This window comes from Pteronotus mesoamericanus, unplaced genomic scaffold (genome assembly GCF_021234165.1).
Source record: "Pteronotus mesoamericanus isolate MK-2021 breed Mesoamerican mustached bat unplaced genomic scaffold, CSHL_Meso_final scaffold_85, whole genome shotgun sequence".
Classification (NCBI taxonomy): Eukaryota; Metazoa; Chordata; class Mammalia; order Chiroptera; family Mormoopidae; genus Pteronotus; species Pteronotus mesoamericanus.
Window position 1 is genome coordinate 34730027 of NW_026555329.1, and position 27253 is coordinate 34757279.

General features: G+C 38.0%; 1 protein-coding gene across 3 annotated transcripts in view; it reads left to right on the forward strand.

The window, feature by feature from the left end:
• The window catches only part of GSAP (gamma-secretase activating protein), an 88582-nt gene that overhangs the window by 19430 nt on the left and 41899 nt on the right, over positions 1-27253 (forward strand). For 2 of the 3 annotated variants that reach the window (XM_054563942.1, XM_054563943.1), the window contains exons 6-12: positions 4921-5009; positions 8903-8972; positions 10185-10234; positions 13350-13454; positions 13694-13753; positions 14676-14719; positions 15621-15706. In XM_054563942.1, coding sequence (XP_054419917.1) covers positions 4921-5009; positions 8903-8972; positions 10185-10234; positions 13350-13454; positions 13694-13753; positions 14676-14719; positions 15621-15706 — 504 coding nt within the window. The remainder of the gene's footprint in view (positions 1-4920; positions 5010-8902; positions 8973-10184; positions 10235-13349; positions 13455-13693; positions 13754-14675; positions 14720-15620; positions 15707-27253) is intronic. The other variant, XM_054563944.1, reaches the window with a different exon arrangement.

A 27253-nucleotide genomic window follows, 5' to 3' on the forward strand; every position in this document is an offset into this window, starting at 1 on the left:
ATAGCTTTTCCTCAGAACAAAAAGGTAAAGATCATGTCAAGCATTAAAAAAGAGTTAAAATTTTTTTTCAAGTAAACAAGGAAGTATAGAAAATATAACAGTGAATAGCAGAAGTATTCAAAAGACAGTTAACACCCTGGCAGACTAAATAAACATTGAAAACACACTAGAACCCCATGTTCAGAAGCTTGTGTAAAGGATTGGTAAAAGCTTGGTTTTCCTTTAAGAATACTTTTTTTTCTTACATCTGGTTAACTCTTGACCAATATAGAATGCATTTTGACTAGTCTACCAGTTCTAAACATAAAATCGATTCTACTCATTTGCCAAGGCCCACTTCATAGTTTATTATCTATGTGATGCCCCACTCCCATCCTTTTAACATTCTATCATACACCTCTGTCTGTTCAGAACTCAACAAATATTGAGAGCCTGCAGTGGGTCATGCACCACGCATTGTGCTGGGGATACAACAGTACACAAAGAGGTGTGGCAGTTACACTCAGGGTGAGTTTTAGGGACTAGTGGTTGCGGGGGAGGGGTACCTCATGAAACATGTGGCCCACCCTCAAAGGAAGCCCAGTGGGACCAACTTTTCAATTTATGAAGAGAAGTGTGGACATTGATGTAAAAATTTAATTTTTAAACATTGGCTCAGATATTTTTTAAAAATTCTATTCTGGCAATGGTAACCACCTGTGGCTGGACCTAGCCTGTGGACTACCATTTTTCAACCTGTGTTCTAGTGGATCTCATTTCAGTCTCTTACTATTCCAGTCCTGCAGTGTGTTCTGGCTGTTCTGTTTATTCAGCACTTAAATTCCTTCTTTTGTTAGCATACTCAATACACTCAGATGTATTCTCCTGCGGTTGCATGTGATGGAAAAACCCTTTTACATACTTTCCACATTAGGCTCATGTGGCAGTTCCGGGCTCTCACAGAGCCCGCTTAGAGAGTGTCAGGGGAACCAGGGCTGGGTTGGACCTTCTCAGGCACCTCAGCTGAAAAGTTTCTGAGAGAAGTTGGTGAGCAGGATGTGTTCTCTGAAATCTTCTTTTTTTGAAGATTTTTATATACTTATTTATTTTTAGAGAGAGGGGAAGGGAAGCAGAAAGAGAGGGAGAGAAATAAATGCGTGGTTGCTTTTTGTGCGCCCCCCACTAGGGACCTGCCCACAACCCAGGCATGTACCCTGAGAATTGACTGAAAATTGAACTGGTGATTCTCAGGTTTGTAGGCCGGCACTCAGTCCACTGAGCCACACCAGCCAGGGCTGAAATCTTCTCATGCATAATACTCACCCACCCTTACCCCCCGCCACGTTACACTGAGAACCACAGCAGGCCTCCTCTTCTGGGCAGTGTCCTGCTCTTAGTGTTCTCTGCTCTTCGTAGAATCAGGTGCAATGCTCACTTCAGAGGTAGTGGAACTGGACTAGCTTAAGTGAAATAGGATCTAAGATATTGGTGTCCCGATCTTTAAAACAAGGGTATGGACCCTGATTTTGTGGGCTAATAAACCCCTTTTTCCAAGAAGAGAAAGACCCAGTTGCTTGTATTCCTCCCAGTCACGAAGCTAGATTAGGTCCTTGCACCTCCTAGTTCTTGAGCCTTATTCCTTTTAGCCTCAGAAATTGTTATGCTGGGAAACCCAATAATAACTATAATCTTTATGTGATTTTACCATCTATGCCTGATTGTCATGCAGAACTGTGCAATTATCTACATTATAAAATGTATTTTCAGACCAACTTTACTGTAAGTTTTGTTTGATTACAACATTAACCTATTCAGGTATATTTACTCAGTTTTGGAGTTTTGATGCCAGTGAGATTTGATGCAATCTCTGGTGAGATTATCTGATTGCTTCTTTAAAAATATTAAATTGATCATTGTTAGTTATTGGATACCTCATACTTTATCTTCTTAGCTCATCTCTCATGTCAGTCTCTGCAATGAGAACCAGCTCTGCCCAAGTGTCATTTGACAGGCAGTGCCTTACCTCAGCTTCTTTACCTGCTTCTTGCTTTTTGTCCAGAGCCCTTGGGAAAACCTGTTTACTACCTGCATGTGTACCACCTGGAAGTATGGTTGGAGATAGGCCAATAGGGTAGGCCATGCCCACCAGGGGAAAAGGAGATGAAGGATAAACACTCCCCCTTTCCATCACTAAAGTGGATAATTCTGAGGTACCCTCCATGCAACTCAAGACCCAAGGGGGTATTTAAGTTGATAATGCTCCTGATACTGGCATCCTCTTCTTCCTGGTTCAGTCTCCCCACTCTCTCATGATAGCCCCTTATGGCTAAAATGATCCTGTTCCCTGAGATAACGTCTTGCTTTAGTTTGGGTTTCCCCATAAGCAAAGTCTGAGGCAAGTATTTTGGGGGAGGATCCTTGCAAACACTATTAGAGCAGTACTTAAACAGAGCTCTGAAAGAAGGGAGGAAGCAAGTGTGTGGCTAGGGGAAAGCACATTCCTCTCTCAGTGAACCGCCAGCACAAAGGCCCTGAGGCTAGAGTGTGCTTGGTGGACTCACTGTTCAAGGATATGCAGAGTCAATGAAGCTGGAGTGGAATGAACAAGGGACAGAGGAGCAGGAACTGAGACCATAGGAGAACAAGGGTCATGTGCAGAGAGATCGTGGAGATCCTTAGGAGGCTTTGCTCAGTTGAGATTTCAGAAATGATGTGACCAGAGAGCACTATAAGACCTATTATAATATTTTATCCTTTGAATGAATATTTTGAAAAGGCTTATTTTATCTGTCCATGAATGACTTGGTAAGCCATTTGATTGTAATATGTAGTTGACCTCAAGTTGTTAACACTCTATTACTTATAATAAATTTTTTTCCATTGCAAATGAGGCACACTGTAACATCTTTCAGATGGAAGGTAGGGTTCATTGGTCCACTCACTTTACAACACAGTTTTTATCAACAATGCTTATTATCTTGGCTGCAGCCATGCCAGAGTTCATGTGTTATTTAGAAAATGGCCTACCATAGCCAACCAGGCCCAGCTGCCCCCTTCACCCTCTCCACTGCAGAATTCGTTAACCCCAATGCGCAGGGATCTCCACTGGGCAGCAATAGGGGTGGCCATGTGTGTTGGGCCCCACTGCCACTGAGACCTCCAGAGCCCCCAAGTACCATTATAGACAGTTAAATGCTGTAGCCGCTCCACGGCTGTGGTTTGCTTTAAGTGTTCCAGTAACCAGAGCTTCTTCAGAACCAGGTCCAAATAGACTTTTCTAAGTCTTTTGGAGCTTATACTAGAACTCATTTCTCTAGGACCTTAATTCAGAGTATGTTCTGTTACACAGTGAAAGCACATGGTATGTTATTGAAAGAAATTCCCACTTGCTCTTATCATTATGCTAATCATATTAGTTAAGTGTCTTGGCTATTCTAAAGGAGGGAAGCATTAGTGTGGGAAGGTGGTTTCTGCCCTTGAATATCCTACCATTTCTCAAGGCAGGTTAATTTAGGAGATAGCTGGTTATCTCACTTGGGTACATATTCACTGCTAAAGAGGCCAAATAAATATAAGGTGATTCCTTATTTTCCAGTAAGAAGATTCCTCTGCCTGCCCCCCAAAAAGTTTTTTTAAAATTGAAATGTATATGCTTTTAGGGCAAGAAATAAAATGATCAAATGCCAGCTGTACTATTTAATATATTAATGTAGTAAGGAAAATTGTTTTTACTCATTTTCACATATTTAAAAATAATTTTTTGTTTTCAATTACATTTGATCTTATCCTTATATTTAACAGAATATTTCTATCACAAATATCTTTGACCCAATGTCTTTATTTATTCTTAGAGCCATATTTTGAGTCATCAAGCAAATTTCTAAAGCACCTCACTTTTATCTCTGTCCCATTTTTTAGAAATACAGACTTTTTGAATTGGTATATGATCCTAGATTTTTATTCTATGCTACAAGTACTCATTGACCAAACAATATTTGATTTTCATTTGTTCTGTCATTGTATATTTGTGATCCCATGTAATAATTCACTCACTGTCTTGATTTATAAATAATCTTTAAGATCATGTTTAGAGAAATATCCAGTCCTTGCAATTAGGAGGATTGTCCCAGAAATTGTTTTACATTCTTTGCCTTTTTAAAAAAATTAAATTAAGCAGTGCTGTCAGGTTACTTTTTTAAATAGTGAAAACTGGCTTTGATTCAACTCTAGGTCACTGTGCCACCCCCAAATTGTATATCGTTACTCAAAATAAAGTCATTGAAAAGTAGCTGAGAATATTAGAGTCTTTCTGAGAACTCAAACATAAAGCAACTTCTTTTGAGGTTTAATCTTAGGGAAGGGGAACTTTTGGCTTAAATTTGGAAATCTGTGATAATCCCATTATAGCCTAAATTCAAGGACTTCCTCCTAATTGCTATCTTCGATGCCATTTGCTCCATGTGACACTGAGGAAGTAAGTGGGCCTGTATCAGTGCAACTCCGGCCAGTGCTGCCAGTTCCTGAGGAAGCCAAGACTCTGTCCTATTGATGGGTGCTGTCAACTGTGACTTGTTCATGTGTCAAAAATATCTTTATATTTTCATATACAAACAGTATTTCCATCATGCTGCCGAATGGGAGTGACGCTGAAGTGAGCTGTGTTAGGTAGCCTTGGAAGCTGAGAGGCCCTGTAAAGCTGAGCTAAAAATGGCTGAGGAATGGAAGGAAGTTGTTCCTCATTCCATGCATGACTTCTCCTTTATGATGTTTTCTTTTTCTGTTTGAGGTTTTTAGAAATGTCAAAGTAAATTTTAAGAAAATTAGTTTTCTTTGTGTAACACAATAGGCAACACATTGACATCTTCCAAGTTCAGACCTCTGTGGAGAAGATAAGTTGTGGTATCCTGGTCTTCATTTCTCAAAGCCTCCATTACTTTGTAGGATCAAAGTGCTTAACTCTGTTGGTCGAAATCTGCCCCGTGAACAATGTGAAGGTTCTAAAAGCAGTGGATAGCTATGTTTGGGTACAGGTAAGTGAGAATGTCATTTAAGACATCTCATTAATCAAAAGACATGAGCCTAGAGAAAATGGTGTTTACAAAGTGCTTTCACACACATTATCACATTTAATCCTCAAAGCACTCTGATAAATGGTATGGCAGGAATTATTAACTCTTCCTTTGTAAACATGGATATCTTTAAAACTCAAACCTAGTTTCTCTGTCTCTATTATATCATGATTTGTCTGATAGTAAGGTAGTGTTTTACATGATAAAATATTGACTATCAAAACACATTTAAGGTAAGTTGAAATAGTTTATTTAATGTATTCATGTAGTTGACAGATTAAACATCTGTGATTAGATGATTTAACCCCATAAATTATCAACTCCATGAATTGATGCAGAAGCACTGTGTGTATAGTGCAGGTGGACTAGATAGATATAGTCAGTCCTCATTACTAGCACATTCTGAATTTATGAATTCTACTACTTGTTAAAATTTATTTGTAATCCCCAAATCAGTAATACTAATGGTGCTTTCAGTCATTTGCAGACATGTTCAAAGTGGTGAAAAATTTGTTCCCCAAAGCATACATTTCCAGCTGAGGTTGAACATGGGGACACTTTAACTTCATGATTTACTTCTCATACTGTAAAAAATGTTTTTGTGTTATATTTAGTGCCATGATTTTTTAATTTCGGGGCTTTTGTTAGTGATTTCACTGTTTAAAATGTCTCCCAAACATATTGCTGAAGAGCTGTCTAGTGTTCCTAAATGCAAGAAGTCTATGATGTGCTTTACAGAAAATGTGTGTTTTAGTTACATACGCTTCATTCAGACATGAGTGTATAGTGCTGTTGACTCTGAGTTCAAGACTAATGAATTGACAGTATATAGTAAATAGGGTGTCTTTAAACTGAAACACAGATTAAACAAAGTTAAGTATTAATTTGTTGACAAAAATGTTGTGACTGGAGTCTCACAGGAAGCTACCCTTTTATTTCCCCTAGGAGCAATGGTCAGTATTCAGTGTACAGTGTTTGTGGTAACTTTATAGAATATAGACAGATACTTGCTCATGCAGTGTTGCTCTATAGTTTCCTTGTGTAACATGAAGTATCTTCCTCCTTTCTCCCCGCCTCACTCCCAGCCTCGAGCCAATGTGTTTCCCTCTTGCATTGTGTTTTAGGAAAGGGGATAGTCTGTCACCTGGTTCTTCACTGTCAGCAGTCCTTCCAGCTGTACATTTTTGCTACCACTCCTGGCTTCACTGTGTGGGATGCTGCCTGCTTCCAGACAGGGCCTGGTGTGGAGCTCCTGAGCTACATTCCCCCTCCACCAGGAAGCTACTCTGTTTACACAGTCATCAGTATAGGCGTGACTGTGGGACAGAGCACACTTCCCTTCACTGGCCTGTTCTCTTGGCTTTCTCAGCATTTCCACCCAGGGCTGTCTAGGCGATGGTGATATTATTGAAGGATTGGGACCCTCAAAGGGATTTTGAACCTGGGAAGGGAAAATTTTTTATAAATATTTCGTTGTGCAACATTATGAATATATCAAAAACTATTTAATTGCATATTTTAAAATAGTTAAAATATGGAGTTTTATCTCAAATTAAAAAAAAAGTACATGATGCATGACTGCATCCATAGGCCAAAGGAAAAGTCTCCACCCAAATAAAGTAAAACTTATACTTACATTGTGATCCCATCTCTGTTCAGAGCCCTGCTCCCTGCTCCTCATGCCTATTTGTACCCCTGGAGAGAGACACTTCAGACTTCCATCCACGGCAAGTCCCCACCTTCCTGCCTCTCCCTCCCTTTTCTGTCTCCCCTTTAGAGAAACACCCTTCACTGCCCACTGAGTTTGGTCTTGCCTTTCAATCCATCACCCTCCATTTTCTTTTAAAAATATCCACAGTGGTCGCCAGCAGTACATTTCCCTAAATGTGCATGTGCCATCTTGACCCCCCTTGCAAAGGCAATTCAGCAGGACAGTAGTCAGTGGGGTTTGTATCCTAATCGGATGCCCTTTGAGGGTCCTTATCAATGTGAGGTGCATCTTCTAGATCGTTCCAGTGGATAGACACCCATCTACACCCCTGTACCACATATTTTCCAGTGATGAATATTAACAATCAGAGCTCCTTATTTGTGAAGATAAGTATTTCCCTAAAATATATATAGATTCCTACTCACCAGGTAAAAAAACAAAAACATAAAACAAAACAAACAAAAAAACTCAAACCTTGTGTGCTTTTGTAGAGCTGTGTCGGAAGCCTGTCTATTTATATTCTGACTTCTAGGCCCTAGGGTTGCTTCATAAAATGGGACTTTTAAAATCGTGTTCTCACTAATTACCACCCAAAGATCAGGCAGAGGTTTAGAATTCCACAGCACCTTAGTCCAGGTCACAGCCCTAAGCGAGCATGCCCTAGCCAGCTCTGTGGACCCAGGGCCACTGTGACATCTTCTGCAGGTGCTGCAGGTTTTGAGGGGCTGAGCATTTGCTCTTTGTTGTCTATGTGGTATCTCTCATCTTTACTTCTCCTCAACCCCAGCACATGAAATATCTTGCTTGATGTGCCCCATTTCACAAACAAGGAATAGTAAGTTCCATATTATTTTTGTAGCTGAATTCTGCATTTGCTGTTTTATAATTTTGAGATTATTGCTCTGAAGAATAATATGTAGTTAGTGTTTTGTTTTTCAATTCTAAAGGGGAAACATGACCACAAATAATTAAAAAATTAACCAGTTGTATTTCTAATTCGTCACTATGAGAAGTTAGGACACCAGGCAATATATTTTGTCAAAATTTTCCTAGTCTGTAGAGAGGATGCCAACTATAACATAGGGACATAGAGGTTATGTTCTTCCATTATGCTTTCAAGTTTGGAGGGAAAAAGCAAAACTCACTGGTGGAGCTTGTCTAGTAAGCTTTCATGTGACTAAATGAACCTGCTGAGTCACTGGAGTCATCCCATAACCGGTGTTCCCTCACATCGCAGTTGGCACCATCAGGCTATGGGTCTTGGCTGCCTGCTTGTCACATATGCGAGAGCACAGAGCCGGGGGAGTGGGGTGGGTCAAGCCTTTCCTTCCCAGGGGCAGTCATTTTATGCTTTGAGGCTTGTAAGTCTTATACCACTTGCTACCCTGTGACTCACTGTCCCTTCTTGGAAAGTCCCTGGCTATGTTGTGTTTTGTCTCTTGGATGTGAGACTTTGGAATTTGTAATGGAGAGTAGTTTACTTAGCTCTCAAACTAAATACTAGGGTTTAGTTGCACAACAAATGTATTGAGTGCTCTTATTTTGTGCATGTGAAATAGAACTTACTGTACAAATGTTATATTGTTTCTGATTGGCTTCAGAATCACATATTCTAAACAGTAAGTACCATCCCTAGAAATGGCTTGCACTTTAGCCTTACTGGTTTTTCAAAAAAAGATTTTATTTATTTATTTTTAGAGAGAGGGGGAGGGAGAGAGGAAGAGAGGGAGAGAAACATTAATGTGTGAGAGAAACATCTGTTGGCTGCCTCTCACATACCCCCAACCAGGGACCTGGCCCACAACCCAGGCACGTGCCCTGACCTGGAATCAAACTGGCGATTTCTTTGTTCCCAGGCCGGTGCTTAACCCACTGGGCCACACCAGCTAGGGCTAGCCTTATTGTTTAAATGAATTATGTTGGACCTGAGATCAATTTCTGCCTGGAAAACTGAGCTCCTGAAAGTGTTCCATTTTTCTGCTTGCTTCCATCTACAATATGTGCGTGCATGTGACTCACCTAAATTGTTCCGTGGTTCCCAGTCCCTTCTATGGTATGTAGTAGTATCGTGATCAAATACAACTTCTGAAATAGCTGTGTAAGCAGGGTAGTTGCTTATAGTTTTGATTAATTTTTTTTGCAGTTCCTCTATCCACATATTGACAGTCATCCTGTTCCAGAGAACCATCTGTTACTGATTTCAGAAGAGAAATGTAAGTGCCCCTTTAGGGGGTATGCAGGGATTTCACGAGTGGCACATCTACTGAAGTATGGGACGTGACTGAATCTTCTAAGCGTCCACTAACCATTGCTCAGGGTCTGCTGACCTTTGATGTCCATTTCAGACCCAGGGCTCCTGTGGAAGGGCTTTTCCTTTGGTCCCCACTTCTTGTTCCTTCAGACACTATTTCCTCATCCTGGGAATGATGGGCTCTTGCATATATGGGTTCCCAATTTTGTCATGTGGTAGGATGTTTGAAGAACAGTTGTGCTGGTCCTTTTTTGCCTTCTTCAGGCCCTCCTTCTTTAGGATGTCTGTCATAGAGGATAAGCATAATGTGAGGAGAAAGGCTTGGATGGAGAGAGGGGAGGGCATTAGAAGCTAGAAGAATTTCATGGCAGAACTTGAGGACACATACTAACTTGGTCAAATTCAAATAGAGGCAAATAATATTGGGATATCCTTTAATGATATTTTCTAGTTGGGGATTGGAAAGAGAAAGGACAAAATTCAGTGGTGTATCTTATCTAATAAGTCACCTTTCATGTTATAAGATTAAACTGCTAATTTATAATTTGAAAAATGAACCTGAGGGGTTAGGCTTGTGTTGAGTTCCTATGCTCTTGCCCAACTGTCTTTCTCACATTTTTGTAACTAGAACCGGCAGAAGGTAAGTATGGTGAATGAATCTAAATTGCTTACTGAGAGAAAGGGATCATCTACAAATCAGCCCAAAACATTTAGAGTTTTGTTAATGTGAAACTGATTCCTATAAAAATGCCTCCCCCTGATATTTTGTATGAATTTTCTATCTGATATTTTTACACGAACAGATGTTTGGTATTTGGAAACTGAAGAAAACCCTACCAAATGAACCCTTAATAACTGTACAGAAGACTGATGATATAGGGGAGGCAAAAGCCTGTTGAGGGAATGCAGGGGAGCAGAAAGGGTAAATGCACATGTTGTTGATATTGAGTAGCAGAGTAAATTCTGGACTTGAAACAGACTTAAAGGGGGTTGAAGAAAGGTGGGTTGTGTTTTGAACCTTCATTGTGAGATTGCTCTCTGTGATAATATTTTTCAGCCAGTTGTCTAATTTCCATTTTTCAATAAGAAATTAATTCACAATGGTTCAGTGAAAAGAGTACTTCATGTTTTTCATGAAGGTTAAATTGTCTTTCTGTTTTTTCTTTGTTTAAAGATATTGAACAATTTCATATCCAAGTCATCCAAGAAGGTGGAAATAGAGTGGTAAATATTTGAAATTCCTTTTGCTTCAGAGTTTTTTTTTCCCCCCCACAAAGAGTGATATTTCTATACTGCTAAAAATAGGTTAATGTTATAGAAATATAACATTTTCTTTATCTGATGTCTTTCAAATTATAGTCTTGCTGTTGTAAGATGTGAATTAATACAAGATATAGAGAAGGGTTAAATGTTTCCTTTACATCTCAGCCTCTAATCTCAGCCTCCTAATATAACTAGTAATGATAGGCTTGTGTGACTCTTTCTACACTTTTTTCCTTCCTCAGGTGCATGTATACAAGGATTCAACTGTTTTTACCAAATAGAATCATAACACATATATTAACTTGCTGCTTTTGTCTTTGCATTTTACTTAATTCTACCTCAACATAACACATATCAGGAGTATCTTATGGGTTACTAAATAAATATGTAACTTTTTTCTCTAATTTTTATGCATGGATACATATACATACATATATAATAAATGGGATTATAACATATGCGGGGGTTTTATGTAGTTCAATTTTCTTTTTTTTTCCTTTTTTTTTTTTTGCTTGTTTTCTACTTCTCCCTCACCATTTAACCTTTAACTTTCATTCATAATCTGGTATGTGTCCTTTCATACTTTTCTCCATACGTGTATTGGCCATCGTCCTCACCCCTGACACTCCCAAGGGTTTGTTTATTGTTCACTCCTTCCTCATTCACCTTTGTGGAATTACCTGCAAGTCAACAAGAATAGTACCAATTTATTCTCTAGAAGTACATAACAGTCCCCAGCATGAATGTACACAGTTTTCAACCATTGTCCCACAGATGGGCATTTGCTTGGTTACCATTTTTTAATTTTATTTGTTTGCATCAGAAGTTGTCACAAACATTTTTGTGTCTCATTTTTGTGTTTACATATTTCTTACACATATCTCTTGGGGTTAAATCCTGAGGGATTGATAATTGGGTTGATACTTTAATAAATTTCAACAGACTTTGCTAGGTTGCTTTTCAAGAAAAAAAGTAATAATTTGCAGTTTTACAAGCAAAGTATAACAAAGCCCTTTCCTCTATCCATACTGCTAACAGGTGTATTTGTCTTTAAAAAAGAAATCCAGTTCAATAGATGTTGATATCATTATTTTATCCTGCATTTCCCTTAATCTTAGTGAGTTAGTGCATCTACTATGCTTATCAGCTATTTGCATTTGTTTTTATAAAAGTTGTTTAGTTGTTTCCTTATCTGTTTTTCTACTGGGTTATCTTTTTCTTGACAATTTGTATGAGACGTTAACATTGATATTTAAAATGATTTCCTTCAATATTTAAATAGTCTGCATTGAAATAGTTTTTCTCTGAAGATCTTAATTTTAAAATTATGTGAAGAAAACTAAAGTGGAAAAGGCATTTATTATATGCATCTACTATCGATCATCTCAAATCAAGAGGCTGGTTTGGGAAACAGCCAAGAGGACGTGTGTGGCAGGAGCTCTAGGCCCCTCGTGGCTGAGTGGATGGGAAGGAAAGAAGAGGGCTAATGTTCAGAAAAGGGTCAGGCCAGAGAGGAAAGAACAAGGCAGAATCCCAAAGCCAGTGATGAGAATTTCCAGGAGAGGTTTAAATTAGCAGTAGGGGTCAGAAACTGGGAATAGGCATAGAAGACAGGGATAAGCACTTCTGCCTTCATTCTTAAAGGCTGAGAGAGCAGTTTCTTGAGGCAGTGTGGTTCCACACATTTCTCACAACATTCCTACGTGATAGAGGTGGCATTATACTTATCCCCACTTTTAGGGAAAACCACAACCAAGACTCACAGAGGTGACGAAGCTCTAGATAGGTACAAAATGGAGATGTGAACCTGGGCTGCCACTCTCCAGTGATGAGGTTCTTGTTAGTATATACCTTTATCTGAAAGAGTCACCAAATCTACCCCAACCTAACACATTCCAGAAAAGGGAAACAAGATGGGTTTTCCAAGGTTTAGAGACAGGCAGGTCCTCTGGGGTCTTTTCTCCAGCCTAAGTGTAACAGACATCTTCAAGCCAGAGACAGAGGCGCACGATTCTGGATGCTCTGTGCCCTGTTGTGAGTCCTGGCTTAGCCTGTCGACAAATTCCTATTAGCATTAGAGAGGGTTTAGGCATGAAAAGGGACCATTCTGATGTTTTCTTTTTCACTCATTTCTTCTACCTCAACATGTCTACATTCTTTACTCATCTGTCCCAATATATAATTTATTGCTTTTGCTATGTTATCATTTTGAAGAAAATGAACACTTGGTTCCTTGTATTAAACTTGTAATATCCTTAGCAATTTACATACCTTATCTCATTTTTCTTCTTTTGAATAGCATTCCTTGAGTACTGCTACATGCTAGAAACAAGACATTGAGAATATGAAGGTGTTGTAGAAGAGTGCATACTCCCTGGGGAGACAGAGTATTAATTAATACGTAACTGCAACAGAAGCATGCCAAAGTGCCATAGGAATAAAGGGGTGGGGAGCTTTGCCTTTGCCTTGGGACTCAGTTTATTTTTTTAAAAATCCTCACCCAAGGCTATGTTATCGATCTTATATATAGAGAAAGGTACACAAAGAGACAGAGTGATCGAATGGTTGCCTCCCATACACACCCCAACTAGGGAGAGAACCCACAGTGTAGGAATGTGCCCTGACCAGGGATTGAACCTGCATCCTTTTGGTGTATGGGACAATGCTCCAACAACTGAGCCACCCGGCCAGGGTAGGACTGAGGTTTTCCCTTGGCATCCCAGCCCCTGTGAAGGCCTCTTGTCTGCAGACACCTGAGTGGGTTATGTCCAGAACAGGAATCTCTGAATCGTCTATTAACTTAGCTATTGATTTGTGGCAGCCTTCATCAACACCAGCTTGTCTGTTAAACTAGGGATATAATAAAATAGTATATTATAACGTGTTTGGGAAGAGCAAGTAATGAAATGATGCCTTAAATCTTTCCTGAAAAGATTTTCCATATGCATGTGTTTGGGGGTGCTGCTAAAAATAAACTGTGGAAATATTTACATGTATTATTCATATAAAATAATAAATTCCAGATTTTTTTCTTTTAAAATAGTTATTTATTTCTAAAATATTTTTGCTTCTTTAGGTGATTAAAAGTTCTGGCCATCTCCCAAGAGACAGAGTAGCAGAAGATTTTGTTTGGGCTCAGTGGGACATGTCAGAGCAGAGGTTATACTACATTGATGTGAAGGTAAAAACCAGTCTACTGCCCTTCTCTTTATAGGTACAATTGAATTTTGACATTATCATTATTTTAATTTATTAATTATTGCATTTTCATTGATGGCTTATTAAAAATAAGGAAAATGTTTTCATTACTGTTTGTTTCTTGGCTGCTTCTCTCTCTGTCTTCTGGTTTTTGTTTTTTTAATTAGTGTTTTTGTTGATTTTGACGAGGTAATATGTCATTTATTCTGTTTTCTCTTTTAGAAATCGAGGAGTACCTTAAAATGCATCCAGTTTTGTGGTGATGAGAACTTTAACCTAATGGTAAGTCCAGGAAATGACTGGGCTAGAGGAAAAAATTTAACATGTTCTGCCCCCTTTTAAAGAGGGTTGTTACTGTAAACAGCATTTTAGTGTTCTTGGTGTTCTGCTGGTCAGTTGTGTGAGCAAATAAAGTAGTTCCTGTCATCTCAAGCCTTCAACACTGTAACAACTGCAATTAATATAAACACAGGAAATTTATGCTAAATGAATATCTCACATTAAATAAAAAAGTCTAAGAGTAAGGATTAGTAGAAGCTAATAGGTATGGTCTATAGTAAATCGCTTTAAGTGGTTATGTCATTTGATGCCAAATGACTTGTGAGGTTGGAGGATTTGAGAATAAGGTCAGTGAGAGGGTAAAGTTTAATTAGTAAAAATCTGGCAAGACTCCTGAAAAAGCCATTTGGAATGCTGGCCTTGGGGTGAGGAGTCAAATATTTTTTATTTATAATGAACAATATGTTATTATTCTTCCTAACCAGGACTGATATTGGTGTCTAGACTGCTATCATACTATTATAAGGATTTCATTTATCCTCCTATCCCCCCCTTTTTTTACTTATTCACTCTCCTGCTGAAGACATGCAGTCTTTCCCTTCTTTCTTGGTCTGCTTTGTAAAATCCTTCCAGTTGGTTTATTATACAATCAGTTTATGATATTCAGACCTGAAACAAAGTTTGCCAAGTATTAACCCTTTGAGAAATAAATATATATCAAGCTTGCGATTGTATGTAAATTCCACAATAGTCCTGATGGACTTCTCATGCTGTGTGTCTTCGAACAGCCTGTGAAGATAATGATAATTAAATGGGCTCTTTGTTATTAGGCAAGTACAGTGTTGTCAGGTTTGCTCTAGTCTTCGGAACTATTGTCGCTTAATTAATGCTGTTTTTGGTTTGTTTTCTCCTGACTTTCTGACAGTTTGAGGCACCCTTGGATATATCATTAAGTGACTCAGGATTTAAGTAAGTTGTACTTAAATTTCTATTAATTTTTATAGACACTCTTGGGAAGGATGATTGTATTTATACCTAATGTATGGTATGCCAATACACTAAAAGGATAATTTGATATTCTGTGTGTGTATGTGTGTGTGTGTGTCCTCTTTTATACTTCTGTTCTCTCTTGGAAAAGAAACAGTTTTATCAAGCACGAATATGGGGTTTTTCCATGTAAAGCCAATGATAATTAATTTTTGTAGTCATTTATTTCTGTTTGGTGTCTCCATCTATTTTGATCTATGGATATGCTCTTCTCCCTGTGATTCAATAAAGGATTCAGTGAGTCAGAGGCAACTACATTTAGAATCAAACATCAAAACTTCTTACTTGTTGCCATAAAAGAGAATGTCACAGGGTCAATCCACTTGTAGCTCAACTGAATCTATTGGTTTACTTCTTTTTTCTGTTTTCATTTTTATACAAAAGGTGATTTTCTTCCCAGACTAGTTTAATAAAAAATGAAACACTTTTGAAAAAATAGGGACAAGGTTACCAATGCACAGAAAAAGGAAAGTCTTGAACTAAAGCAATGATAATCCTAAACTATTAAATGTTTTACTAGCTTTATTTCATCATATATAAACATCCAGTTATGCTTATTTTGAAACATGTGCAGTCCTCTATATAAGAAAAAAATGTAAGTTGAAAGTAATTTTTTTCTGTTTCCCAGGCCACATCGTTTATGTAATATGTTTTTTTTTTTAAACTGTTTTGCAGAATTTTTTTAAACCAAAAAACATACTATCTACTTAAATTTTTCAGGGATATGTCTCCACTTCTATAGGTATATTTTAGTGGTTATATCCTTTATAAGAGAACTTATTTTAAAATTTTTTTAATTAAAAAAAATCTTTTATGTTCTTAGACTTGTCAACTTTGGATGCGGTTATCTTCAAGACCAAGAGAATTTACCCAAATACCTGAGTCTGTGCGTTTTTACCAACCGTACAGGTAGAACCAGTGTTGCATTTATCAACTTGTTCAACAAAATTTAGTCATTGTTTAGTTATATGGATCTTGAAAATGAAATATAGTATCCACAGTGTTATATAAATGATCGTACAGATATTTATATACCAGATTATATTCTTCAGTGTAATTTTATGCATCTGCTGCTGTCTATATAAAAGAAGCCACAGTCTGCAGGGTTATTGTCCTAATGCTTATTTTTGTATCCTTATTTTAACAGAGGGGATAGATTCACATTTAATCAGTCTACATTTTCTCTCCTGCTCCATCTTCTACCAAATGGCACAGTGATGGGGTATTTTTTTGCATGAGGCTTACTCATATGTTTGGGTTTTAAACCTCTATTCAGCTGCTTTAAGAGCCAGGCTATGACCCACTGAGCTAACAACGAGAGCGTGATATAAAATTGTTAGTGTACAATCTTCTGTCTCTTGACACCCCTGTATTGTAGATAGAGAAAATAAAGAGGAGGGAAAAGCATACCTGAAAATAAGGAGAGGAATCTAATTACCTGAACAAATCTGGTGGAAAAAAACTGCTCACTAAATTATCAACTCTAATAACCAAATCTACTAGCCATTTTTAATATATCAACTCAAGTGGACAATTATGATGTGAGTTAAGTAGTACCTGGACTAAAATTGTATTCCTTTTAAATCAAAGTATTCTTTAAGCTGACAAGCACTTTCTGTATGCTAGATATTGGGAATACTATGATTAGCAAAACTGAGCTAGTCTTTATATTAATACTATTTGGTGTGGATTTTTTAAAAAATTCAATTAATTATTAACTTAATTTTTTTAATTGTTCAAATACATTTGTTTCTGTTTTCCCACCACCCCTTCCCCTGACCCACCACCCCCACCTCCCACCCTCAATCCTTCCCCACTTTGGCTTTGTCCATGGGTCCTTTATACATGTTCCTTGACTTGCCCCTTCCCCTTCTTCTTCCTGTTACCCTCCTCCCTCCTCCCCACTCATTATTGTGAGTTTGTTTTTTCTTTCAATGTTGCTGGTTATATTTTTCTTGCTTGTTTGTTTTGTTGATTAGGTTCCACTAATAGGTAAGATTGTATAGCATTTGTATTTCACTCCCTGGCTTGTTTCACTTACCGTAATGGTCTCCAGTTCCATCCGTGCTGTCACGAAGGGTAGGAGCTTGCTCTTTCTTTCCTCCTGCTGTGTAGTATTCCACTGTGTAAATGTACCATAGATTTTTGATCCACTCATTTATTGATGGGCATTTAGGTTGCTTTCAGCACTTGCCTATTGTGAATTAGCTGCTATGAACATTGGGGTGCACAGGTTCTTCTGAATTGGTGTTTTGGGATTCTTAGTGAATAATCCCAGCAGTGGAGTTGCTAGGTCAAAAGGAAGCTCCATTTTTAGCTTTTTGAGGATACTCCAAACTGTTTTCCACATTGGTTGCACCAGTCTTCATTCCCACCAATAGTCTACTAGTGTCCCCTTCTCTCCACAAACTCACCAGCACTTGTTTGTTGATTTGTTAATGATGGCCATTCTGACCAGTGTTAAGTGGTATTTCACTGTGGTTATAATTTGTATTTCTCTGATGGCTAGTGATGCTGAGCATCCTTTCATATGTCTCTGGGCCCTGTGTATGTCCTCCTTGGAGAAGTGTCTGTTCAGGTCCATTTTTTAATTGGATTGTTTGTCTTCCTGGAGTGGAGTTGTGTGAGTTCTTTATATATTTTGGAGATCAAACCTTTACCTGAGGTATTATTGGCAATGATGTTTACCCATATGGTTGGTCCCCTTTTCATTTTGCTGATGTGTTCTTTAGCTGTGCAGAAGCTCCTTATTTTGATGAAGTCTCATTTGTTTATTCTTTCCTTTATGTCCTTTGCTCCAGGGGACATATTGGTGAAAATAGTACTGCGTGAAATATCTGCAAGTCTCCTGCCTATGATCTCCTCTAGGACTTCTATGGTGTTGCGACTTATATTTAAGTCTTTTATCCATCTTGAGTTTATTTTTGTGTATGCCGTAGGTTAGTGGTCAAATTTCATTTTTTTGCATGTAGCTGTCCAGCTCTCATAACACCATTTGTTGAAGAGGCTATTTTTAACACCATTTTATGCATCTTCACCCTTTGTTAAATATTAATTGACCATAAAAACATGGGTTTATTTCTGGGCTCTAAATTCTGTTCCATTGACCTATGTGTCTGTTCTTATACGAGTATGAGACTGTTTTGATTACAGTGGCCTTGTAATATAGTTTGATGTCAGGTATTGTAATCCCTTCTACTTTGTTCTTCTTTCTCAAAATTGCTGCAGCAATTCAGAGTTGTTTATGGTTCCATCTAAATTTTTTGAAATATTTGTTCTATATCTGTGAAATGTGTCATTGGTATTTTAATAGGGATTTCATTGAATCTATAAATTACTTTGGGTAGTGTGGATATTTCGATGATGTTAATTCCTCCAAACCATGAACACAGTATATGTTTCCATTTATTTGTGTCTTCCTTAATTTCTTTCTTCAGTGTTGTATAGTTTTCTGAGTCCAGGTCTTTTATCTCCTTGGTAAGGTTAATTCCTAGGTACTTTATTTTTCTTGTTGCTATAGCAAATGGGATTTTTTTTTCCTGATTTCTGATTCTGGAATTTCATTGTTGGTATACAAAAATACCTTTGATTTCTGAATATTGACTTTGTATCCAACTGTTTTGCCAAATTCACTTATTAGGTTGAGGAGTTTTTTTGTAGAGTCTACAGGGTTTTCTATGTACAGTATCATGTCATCTGCAAACAAGGATAGTTTTACTTCCTCCTTTCCTATTTGGATGCCTTTTATTTCTTTTTCTTGTCTGACCGCTGTGGCTAGGACTTCCAATACTATGTTGAATAGAAGTGATGAAAGCAGACATCCTTGTTGTGTTCCCGATCTTAGTGGGAAAGATTTTAATTTTTGCCCGTTGAATATGATGTTGGCTGTAGGTTTTTCATATATGGCCTTTATTACATTGAGGAATGTCCCATTTATTCCCATTTTACTGAGTGTTTTTATCATAAATGGGTGCTGTACCTTATCAAATGCTTTTTCTGCATCTATCGAGATGATCATGTGGTTTTTGTCTTTCCTTTTGTTTATGTGATGTATTACGTTTATTGATTTGCATATATTGAACCATCCCGCATCCCTGGGATGAATCCCACTTGATCATGTTGGATAATCTTAATGTATTGCTGGGTGTGGTTTGTCAATATTTTGTTGAGGATTTTAGCATCTATGTTCATCAGCCTGTAGTTTTCTTTCTTTGTAGGGTCTTTATCTGGTTTTGGGATTAGGGTGATCCTGGCCTCATAAAAAGAGTCTGGGAGTCTTCCCTCCTCTTGGATTTTTTGGAATAGTCTGAGAAGGACAGGGGTTAGCTCTTCCTTAAATGTTTTGTAAAATTCTCCTGTGAAACCATCCAGCCCAGGGCTTTTGTGTGCCGGGAGTTTCTTGATGACTGCTTCAATTTCCCCAGCTGTTACTGGTCTGTTCAAGCTTTCTGCTTCTTCCTCCTTCAGTGTTGGAAGATTATACTTTTCTAGAAATTTGTCCATTTCATCAAGATTTTCAAATTTCTTGGCATGTAATTGTTCATAGTAGTTTCTGACAATCCTTTGTACTTCGGTGGTATCAGTTGTTATTTCTCCTCTTTCATTTCTGATATTATTAACTTGGGTCCTCTCCCTTTTTTTCTTGATGAGTTGCTTAAAGGCTTGTCCATTTTGTTTATCTTTTCCAAGAACTAGCTTCTAGATTTGTTGATGTTTTGAATTGTTCTTCTGGTCTCTATGTAATTCATTTCTGCTCTGATCTTAATTGTTTATTTCCTTCTACTCTCTCTGGACTTTGTTTGTTGTTTCTCCAGTTCTTGAAGCTGTATGGTTAGGTTGTTTATTGGAAATATTTTTATCTTTTTTAGGTAGGCCTGTATTGCTATGAAGTTCCCTCTGAGGGCTGCCTTTGCTGTGTCCCATAGGTTTTGGACTGTTGTCTGTTGATTTTCATTTGTTTCCAGAAACTTTTCGATTTCTTCTCTTATCTCATTATTGACCCATTCATTGTTTAATAGTCTACTGTTTAGTCTCCATGAGTTTGCAAGTTTTTGAGGTTTCTCTTTGAGGTTGATTTCCAGTTTCAAGCCCGTGTGGTCTGAGAAAAAGCTTGGTATTATTTCAATTTTCTTGAATTTGCTGAGGCTTGCTTTGTGTCCTATCATGTGGTCTATCTTTGAAGAAGTTCTATGTGCATTTGAAATGAATGTGTATTTTGCTTCTTCGGGATGTAAGGTTCTATACCTTACATTAAGCCCATTTGATTGAGTGCGTCATTCAGCTCCACAATATCCTTGTTGATGTTTTGTTTGGAAGATCTGTCCATTTTTGACAGTGGGGTGTTGAAATCCCCTACTATCAGTGTGTTGCTGTCTATCTTTTTTGAAGTCATCCAAGATTTTCCTTATGTATTTGGGTGCTCCTGTGTTGGGTGCATATAAGTTTACAATGTTTTTGTCTTCTTGATGGATTCTTCCTTTAAGTATTCTAAAGTTTCCCTCTGGGTCTCTTTTTGTGGCCTTTGTTTTGAAATCTATTTTGTCTGATTTAAGTATTGCTACCCCTGCTTTCTTTTCTTGCCCATTTGCTTGGAATATTTTTTTCCATCCCTTTACTTTCAATCTGTGTAGGTCTTTTGTTCTGAGATGGGTCTCTTGTAGGCAGCATGTGTTTGGGTCATGTTTTCTAATCCATTCAGCTATCCTGTGTCTTTTGATTGGAGCATTTAGTCCATTAACATTGAGAGTTATTATTGATAGAAACTTATTCATTTTTTCTCTTTGTACCTGTGTTTTTCTCTTTCTCACTCTTTTCCTTCATCTTCTTAAACCAGTCCCTTTAGCATATCTTGTAGTGCTGGTTTGGTGGAGACGTATTCTTTCAGCCTTCTTTTGTCTGGGAAACTCCTTATTTCCCCTTCTATTTTAATAGAGAGCCTTGCTGGGTAGAGTAGTCTTGGATGTAGGCCTTTGCTTTTCATGACTTGGAATATTTCTTGCCATTCTCTTGTAGCTTGTAGTGTTGCTGTTGAGAATTCATCTGCTAGCTGTATTGGGGCTCCCTAATATGTTACTACCTGTTTCTCCCTTGCTGCCTTTAGGATTCTCTGTTTGTCTTTTATGTTTGCCATTTAAATTATGATGTGTCTCGGAGTGGGCCTCATTGGGGTCCACTTGAATGGGACCCTCTGTGCTTCCTGGACTTGTGTGACTTTTTCTCTCCTCCAATTAGGGAAGTTTTCTATCATGACTTTTTCAAACAGGTTCTCCATCCCTTGTTCCCCTTCTTCTCCTTCTGGTATCCCTATTATACAGATATTATTATGTTTCAGGTTGTCCTGCATTTCCCTAAACACCTCTCTATTCTTTTTAGTCTTTTCTCATTTTCTTGCTCTTTCTGGGAGCTTTTTTCTACCTTGTCTTCCAGTTCGCTGATTCAATCCTCTGCTTCATCTAGCCTGCTTTTTGATTCCTTCTAATGTTTTCTTCAATTTAGAAATTGTATTCTTCATTTCCTCTTGCCTGTGGTTGATAGTTTCTATGTCATTTTTCATGCTGATATAGTTTTCAGTAAGTCCCACGTAGTTTCCCTGTAGTTTTTTGTAATTCTCTCTGAGCTCACTGAGCTCATTTAGCTTCCTTACGAACATTGTTTTGAACTCACTGTCTGATAGTTTACTTTCCTCCATTTCATTTGGTTCTCTTTCTGGGAATTCCTCCTTTTCTTTCAGTTGGTGGGGGGTTGCTTTTTGTTCCCATTATTTGTGACACTCTTCCTTTTTTTGCTTCTGCTTCTTAAGTTGATCTGTCTTGACTTCCTGAGTTTGTTGTGTGAACTTCTATCGTAGGAGACCTGTGAGATTCAGTGGTTCAGTCTCCTTAGGCTCCTGAACTTGCTGCTCTTTGAATGTTGATTATGTCATTTATGTTTACTCTCTGGAAGTAATGGGTTTTAATTGTTGTTTGGTCATTCTTTGGCTGTTTCTACCCTCCAGCGGGTTGACTGAGGGTCACTCTGCCCACCACGTCTTGTGTGTTTTTGTTCAGGTGCTGTCAGAACAAAACCACAAAGCCCAGGAAACAAACCTACATCTGCAAAAATAATTTCCCCCTGCAATCCCCTTATCAACAGCAAATGAACCAGTATTAATAAGGCTGTATTCTCACAATACAGAGAATAATAGTATTATAAGAAAGGAGAGAAATAAACTATTAGTATAAACTTTAATGACTTAATAAGCACAAACTTGATGGACCCAAAATGAACATTAAAAAGCTATGTAGTAAATAAAATATTGCAAGTCATGGAGTAGACCACTGTGGATTTTGTCTCAGTAGCCTCTGGTATTTACTGCTGTTTTCTTTCTGTATCTGTCCGTGATGATGTCAGATGTTGACCCCACCTGACCTTAGGCAGTCTCTTCGAGACTTCTAGGAATCTACTGTCTGTGGCTGTCTCGTTCAGTTGTTCATCTAGTCACTCTGCACTCAGCAGTCAGGCTGAGTCCCCCCCGGTGGGGCAGGGCTATTGTTTCCTCTCACGCTGCTGCCACTCAGGGGTGTTGGTCTGCCTGAGCAAGATGGCTGCTGCCATATGGGGCATGACTCAGCACTGGGATCCTGTCAGATATTCCCTCAGTTCTCTCCCCAAAGTCTCTGTCAACAGTCTCTCCTCAGGCCCACTCTGTCCCCATCTTTGTTGGAGCCCAGGGTAAGCGGTTGCAAATGAAAACTTATGGATTGGTCCTTTAAATGGCTCTTTGCATCTCCAGCTGCCTGTGTCTGGCAGAGAGCAACTCTGCCACTTTTCTCAGCTGTTTGTTATCTGCATACTTTTTGTGTTCTGGTGCTATAGGCTGGGGATCTCTTCTTATGGTTTAGACCCTACTCTTTTCAGGGGGATCCAACTATCCATTTAAATATCCTTCTGGCGCTGCTGCCTGTGGGCACCCAGATAGCCTTGAGTCTCCACTGCACTCCTTACCAGTCAGGTTGTGCTAAAGCTGATTCTTCTGTCTGTCTGAGGTTGTAAGGCTTCTTTCTCACTATTGTTCAGTTGTTTGTTCTGGGTGGTTTCTCCACAATTTAGTTGTAATTCCAGATTGGTCCTGGGAGGAGGTCAGTGTGACTTCTATTCACTCCTCTGTTATCTTCCTCTATTTTGGTGTGGATTTTCGTCATTGGAGAAGTGCACACATAGTTTCTAAATAGAATCATTTAGATGATTATCATAGATAAATACTATGAATGAGGATTACAGGAAGCTGTGAGAACATTTGATGGGAGTTTAATGGAAGATGTTCCAGTTCAGCCAGTCCATCTCTGTTTTCCCTCTCTCCAAGACATCCTGTCTTGTCCTCTTCATAGTCATAAAAATTGCTCCCTTTCCCATGTCACTCCTTCATAATTCATCCCGTTTTTCCTCTGTTCATCCCAAGTCTCTCTCAGCCACATGAGTCCCTCAATTACCCAGTCTTGGGGAGTTTAGGAGAGGAAGCAATATTACACCTAACACTTGAAGGATATATATGAGCTGAGAACAGTGTGTCTGAAGTTGAGAGGATACAGGGGTGAGTATGCAAGAGGATGCTGAAGAGGTAGGAAGAGATCAGATGATGTAAGGCCTTGTAGACCATGGAAAGAGTTTAGATTTCATCCTAAGAGTAATGAGAAGTCACTAAAGGGCTTTTTGTTCTTATTGTGATATTTTATTTTGAGAATGCTCAAGCATACCGAAAAATTCAAGGTTACAATGAATATCCATGTGCCTTTTACTTAAACAGTTATATCATTCACAGTATTTGCTTCATTTTTCTCCCCACATATAGGTTCCGTTTTCTTCCTTTTGACTAAACCTTTTCTAAAAATAATTTTTAAAAAGATTTTATTTACTTATTTTTAGAGAGAGGGGAATGGAGGGAGAAAGAAAGGGAGAGAAACATCAATGTGTGGTTGCTTCTTGTGCCCCCTACTGGGTGCCTGACCCACAAGCCAGGCATGTGCCCTGCCTGGGAATCGAACCAGCAACCTTTTGGTTTATAGTCAGTCCATTGAACCACACCAGCCAGGGCTTGACTAAACCTTTTAAAAGTAAGTTGTAGACATCATGACAATTTACCACTAAATAATTCAGCATGTATTTCCTTAGGTTAAGAATACGCTTTTATATAACCTCAATACCATCATCACTGAAAGAATTAGTAAACTATTTCATATTCATATTTTCACAATGATTTCAAAATATGTGTGTATGTAGATATGTATATGCATATAAATAAATATATGTGTATATATATATATGACTTTTAAAGTCAATATCCCATCAAATTCGTGCATTATATTCAGCTTTGTTTTTGTAGTCTCTTTTAGTGTAAACCAATGCCCACTTCCTATCCTGCCCTTTTTTTTTTCTTTTCACAAATTTGACCTTTTGAAGAGTCCAGACGATTTGCCTTGTGCAATGGCCCACATTCTGGATTTGTTTAAATGTTTTCTTGTGGAGTTATTCAATTTTTTCCTCTATTTCTACATTTCCCGTACACTGGAATTTAGTCCTAAAGGGAGTTAGATTTAGGTTAAACATTTTTTGGTAGGGATACTTCATGGGTGACATTGTAAACTTTACTTGCATCTGAGCAGGAGTCATATAATGTCAGGATGTCACAATATTTGTGATTAAGTGGTAACCACTGTCTGTCTTCCTTATAATGGTACATTTTAACTTTGCATTAGTAATCTGTGAGGTGATAGTTTGGCATCATGTGACTATCCAATTCCTTAATAAGTTTTCACCTGTCGGTTTTAGGATTCACTGATACTCCTTCACCGAAGTGTTTGAAGTGGACAGTGACATGATTAAACATGTAGTTTTAAAAGATTAGTGTGGCTGCTGTGTGAAGAATGGGTTGGAGAAGGCAAGAGAAAGATCAGAGAGATGAGACGTTAGGATGAGTTTGTCATCATACATTTGAGGTGGAGTTTAAGCATCATGCTTAAACTACAGGATGTACAATCAATAAAGATAGAGAGAACTGGATGGGTTTGAGATGCATTTTGGAGATGAAACTAAGAAGATTTGCTATAAATCAGATTGAGAGGAATGGTGTTCAGATTTCTGGCATAAGCAAATAGGTGAACAGTGATGCCATTTACTGACATATATCACCATTTTAGGCTTTTATTCTATGACGATTTTATTCCTTTTCATTTTATTCCCATAGGAATGTCTCATGAATATTAGCAGCTATAATTTATAAACAGGCTACCTATGACATATCTTATTTAATAAAATGCTAGGATTATCTGGCATGAGATGGGAATTTGTTTTCCTTTCTCAGCAGTGTCTGGGAAAGTAGAAAATGAGCCTTGCTCTTCACAGTCAGCTTTGAAATAGAAAAAGTAAGCTGGTTTCAAGTGGGATGCTTCCAGATTTAAGCTGAGACATGACAGAGAAGCAACCTTTTTTGGTTTTTGACTAATAAACTGTCAGTTCATGTGTTTTCCAAATTACTTTTCAAAAGTGATTCTTGTACCTTTGTCATTAAACAAAGAAACAAACTATTTCAGTGAAGTAGGAATGGAGAAGGAAGCAACTAGGCTATTCTCTACATGGCTGCCTCCATAATAAGAGGTTCATTTTCCAGAAGACATCATTCATGAAAGGAATGCCAGTTGACTCAGGGCCTTATACAAACTCAACTTATTTTAACTGTTTACATCAATGATGATGTTACAATAATATTTGACGTTCATTTGCTACACATTTGTCATTGGGAGCTAATTTGCTCTGTCACCATTACTTCTAACATTTTGGGAGGCATTTGTTCTGAATTTACTGCCATAAGAAATGATATCTGAGAGCTTCCAAGGAACTGGAGATTAAGCCTGGATGATGGGGGCGCTCCTGCGAGTTGATGGGGGGCAAAGCTGCTGCTGCTGTCAGGCCATGTATGTATTATGATTAGGGGTTCAGATGGATTTTTCTAATAAATCTTTTATAGCAGGAGGGTAAATCAGAGACTCCCTAAAGCAATGAAGGAAAGAAAATATTCTCATTCCTTTCTTGGCTGATAATCACCCTAGAAGCTGTACTGAAAGAGCACTCTTTTGTGTTCTAAGTCAGTGGCTGTAATTCTTTGTGCACCATCTACTGGGAGGTAGTGAGGGTGAAAAGCGTAAATTCTCTTTCCTGTTCATATAATTGTAAGAATTGCCCTTCACAAGTTCCCAGAATTAGGCCTGTGTTTTAGCATTTTGTAGAGCCTTTTACAATGAGATAATTTCCCTTGGAAAACTTTGTCCATAATAGCTTTCATTGTCCAAATGGTTCCCCAAAGCCTAGCCAACTTTGAGATATTATCTTGATCATTGATGAATATTTATTAAACATCTCTGGATACATCAATAAGAACATGCTTTGTTTTTCAAACTGTGACTTTCCCTAACTTGTAAATAGCACCAAAGCTATTCTGGAATAGTAATAGCAGGTAACCTTTATCTCACTTAATTCTTGCATAATAACCATATAAAGTGGGTTCTATATTTTGTTTATTTACAGATGAGCAAAGTGAGGCTTAAAGAATATAATTACTTTGCCACAGGCAAGTTTAGAAAATACTGATGCCTGGGTCTCACGCCCCAAGAGTCTGATTTAGCTGGGCTAAGAGGGGGCCGGGGCAGCTCTGAGCCCAGGTTAAGTGAATGTACTTTTAGGGTTGAGAACTGATGCTCCAGAGCTGTGTTGTCCCATATGGCAGCCATTAGCCACATGTGGCTAAAGTTTAAGTTGATTAAAGTGAAAAAAAAGGAAAGGGAGTTCCTTAGTCACACTAGCAACATTTAAAGTGTGGCTGCTGGCTATGATATTGGTAGCACAGATACAGAACATTTACATTATCAAAGAAAATTTGATGAATGGAGTAGCTTTGTAGTGCTTGTGCACACCCCACTTCACTTTGCCGTTTTTTTTTTTCTTTTGGAATTGAGAGGGGGAGCTAAGCTATAACCTATATGGAAATATTTGCTTATGAGACAGAATATGGCTCTTAATGTATGTAATTAGGTACTTTTATTCTATATCTTTAACTTTTTTCAAAAAAAGGAAAACAATAAAATTCATTCTTTAAAGGATGGGGTGTGGGGGATTTTGCTAGAATGGAGGTTGTGATCTTCCTTACATCCTGATATAAACACTTCATGTTTATTCCTCAGGATGGACTTCTAAATAAATTATTACTGGATCAACAGTATGACTCTCTTTAATCCTCTGCAAAACTATTTTTCAGAGAGTTTGTGCTAGTTCACTCCTTCACTACTATTGAGAATGCTCTTTATACTATTCCCTTGATAGAATTGATTATTGTTTTTAAAACTTAACTAATTTGAAAGGAAAAATATGGTGCCTTGTTTTTGTTTTTATTTCTTCGTTATTAGAAAGGCTGAAGTTTTAACTATGTTG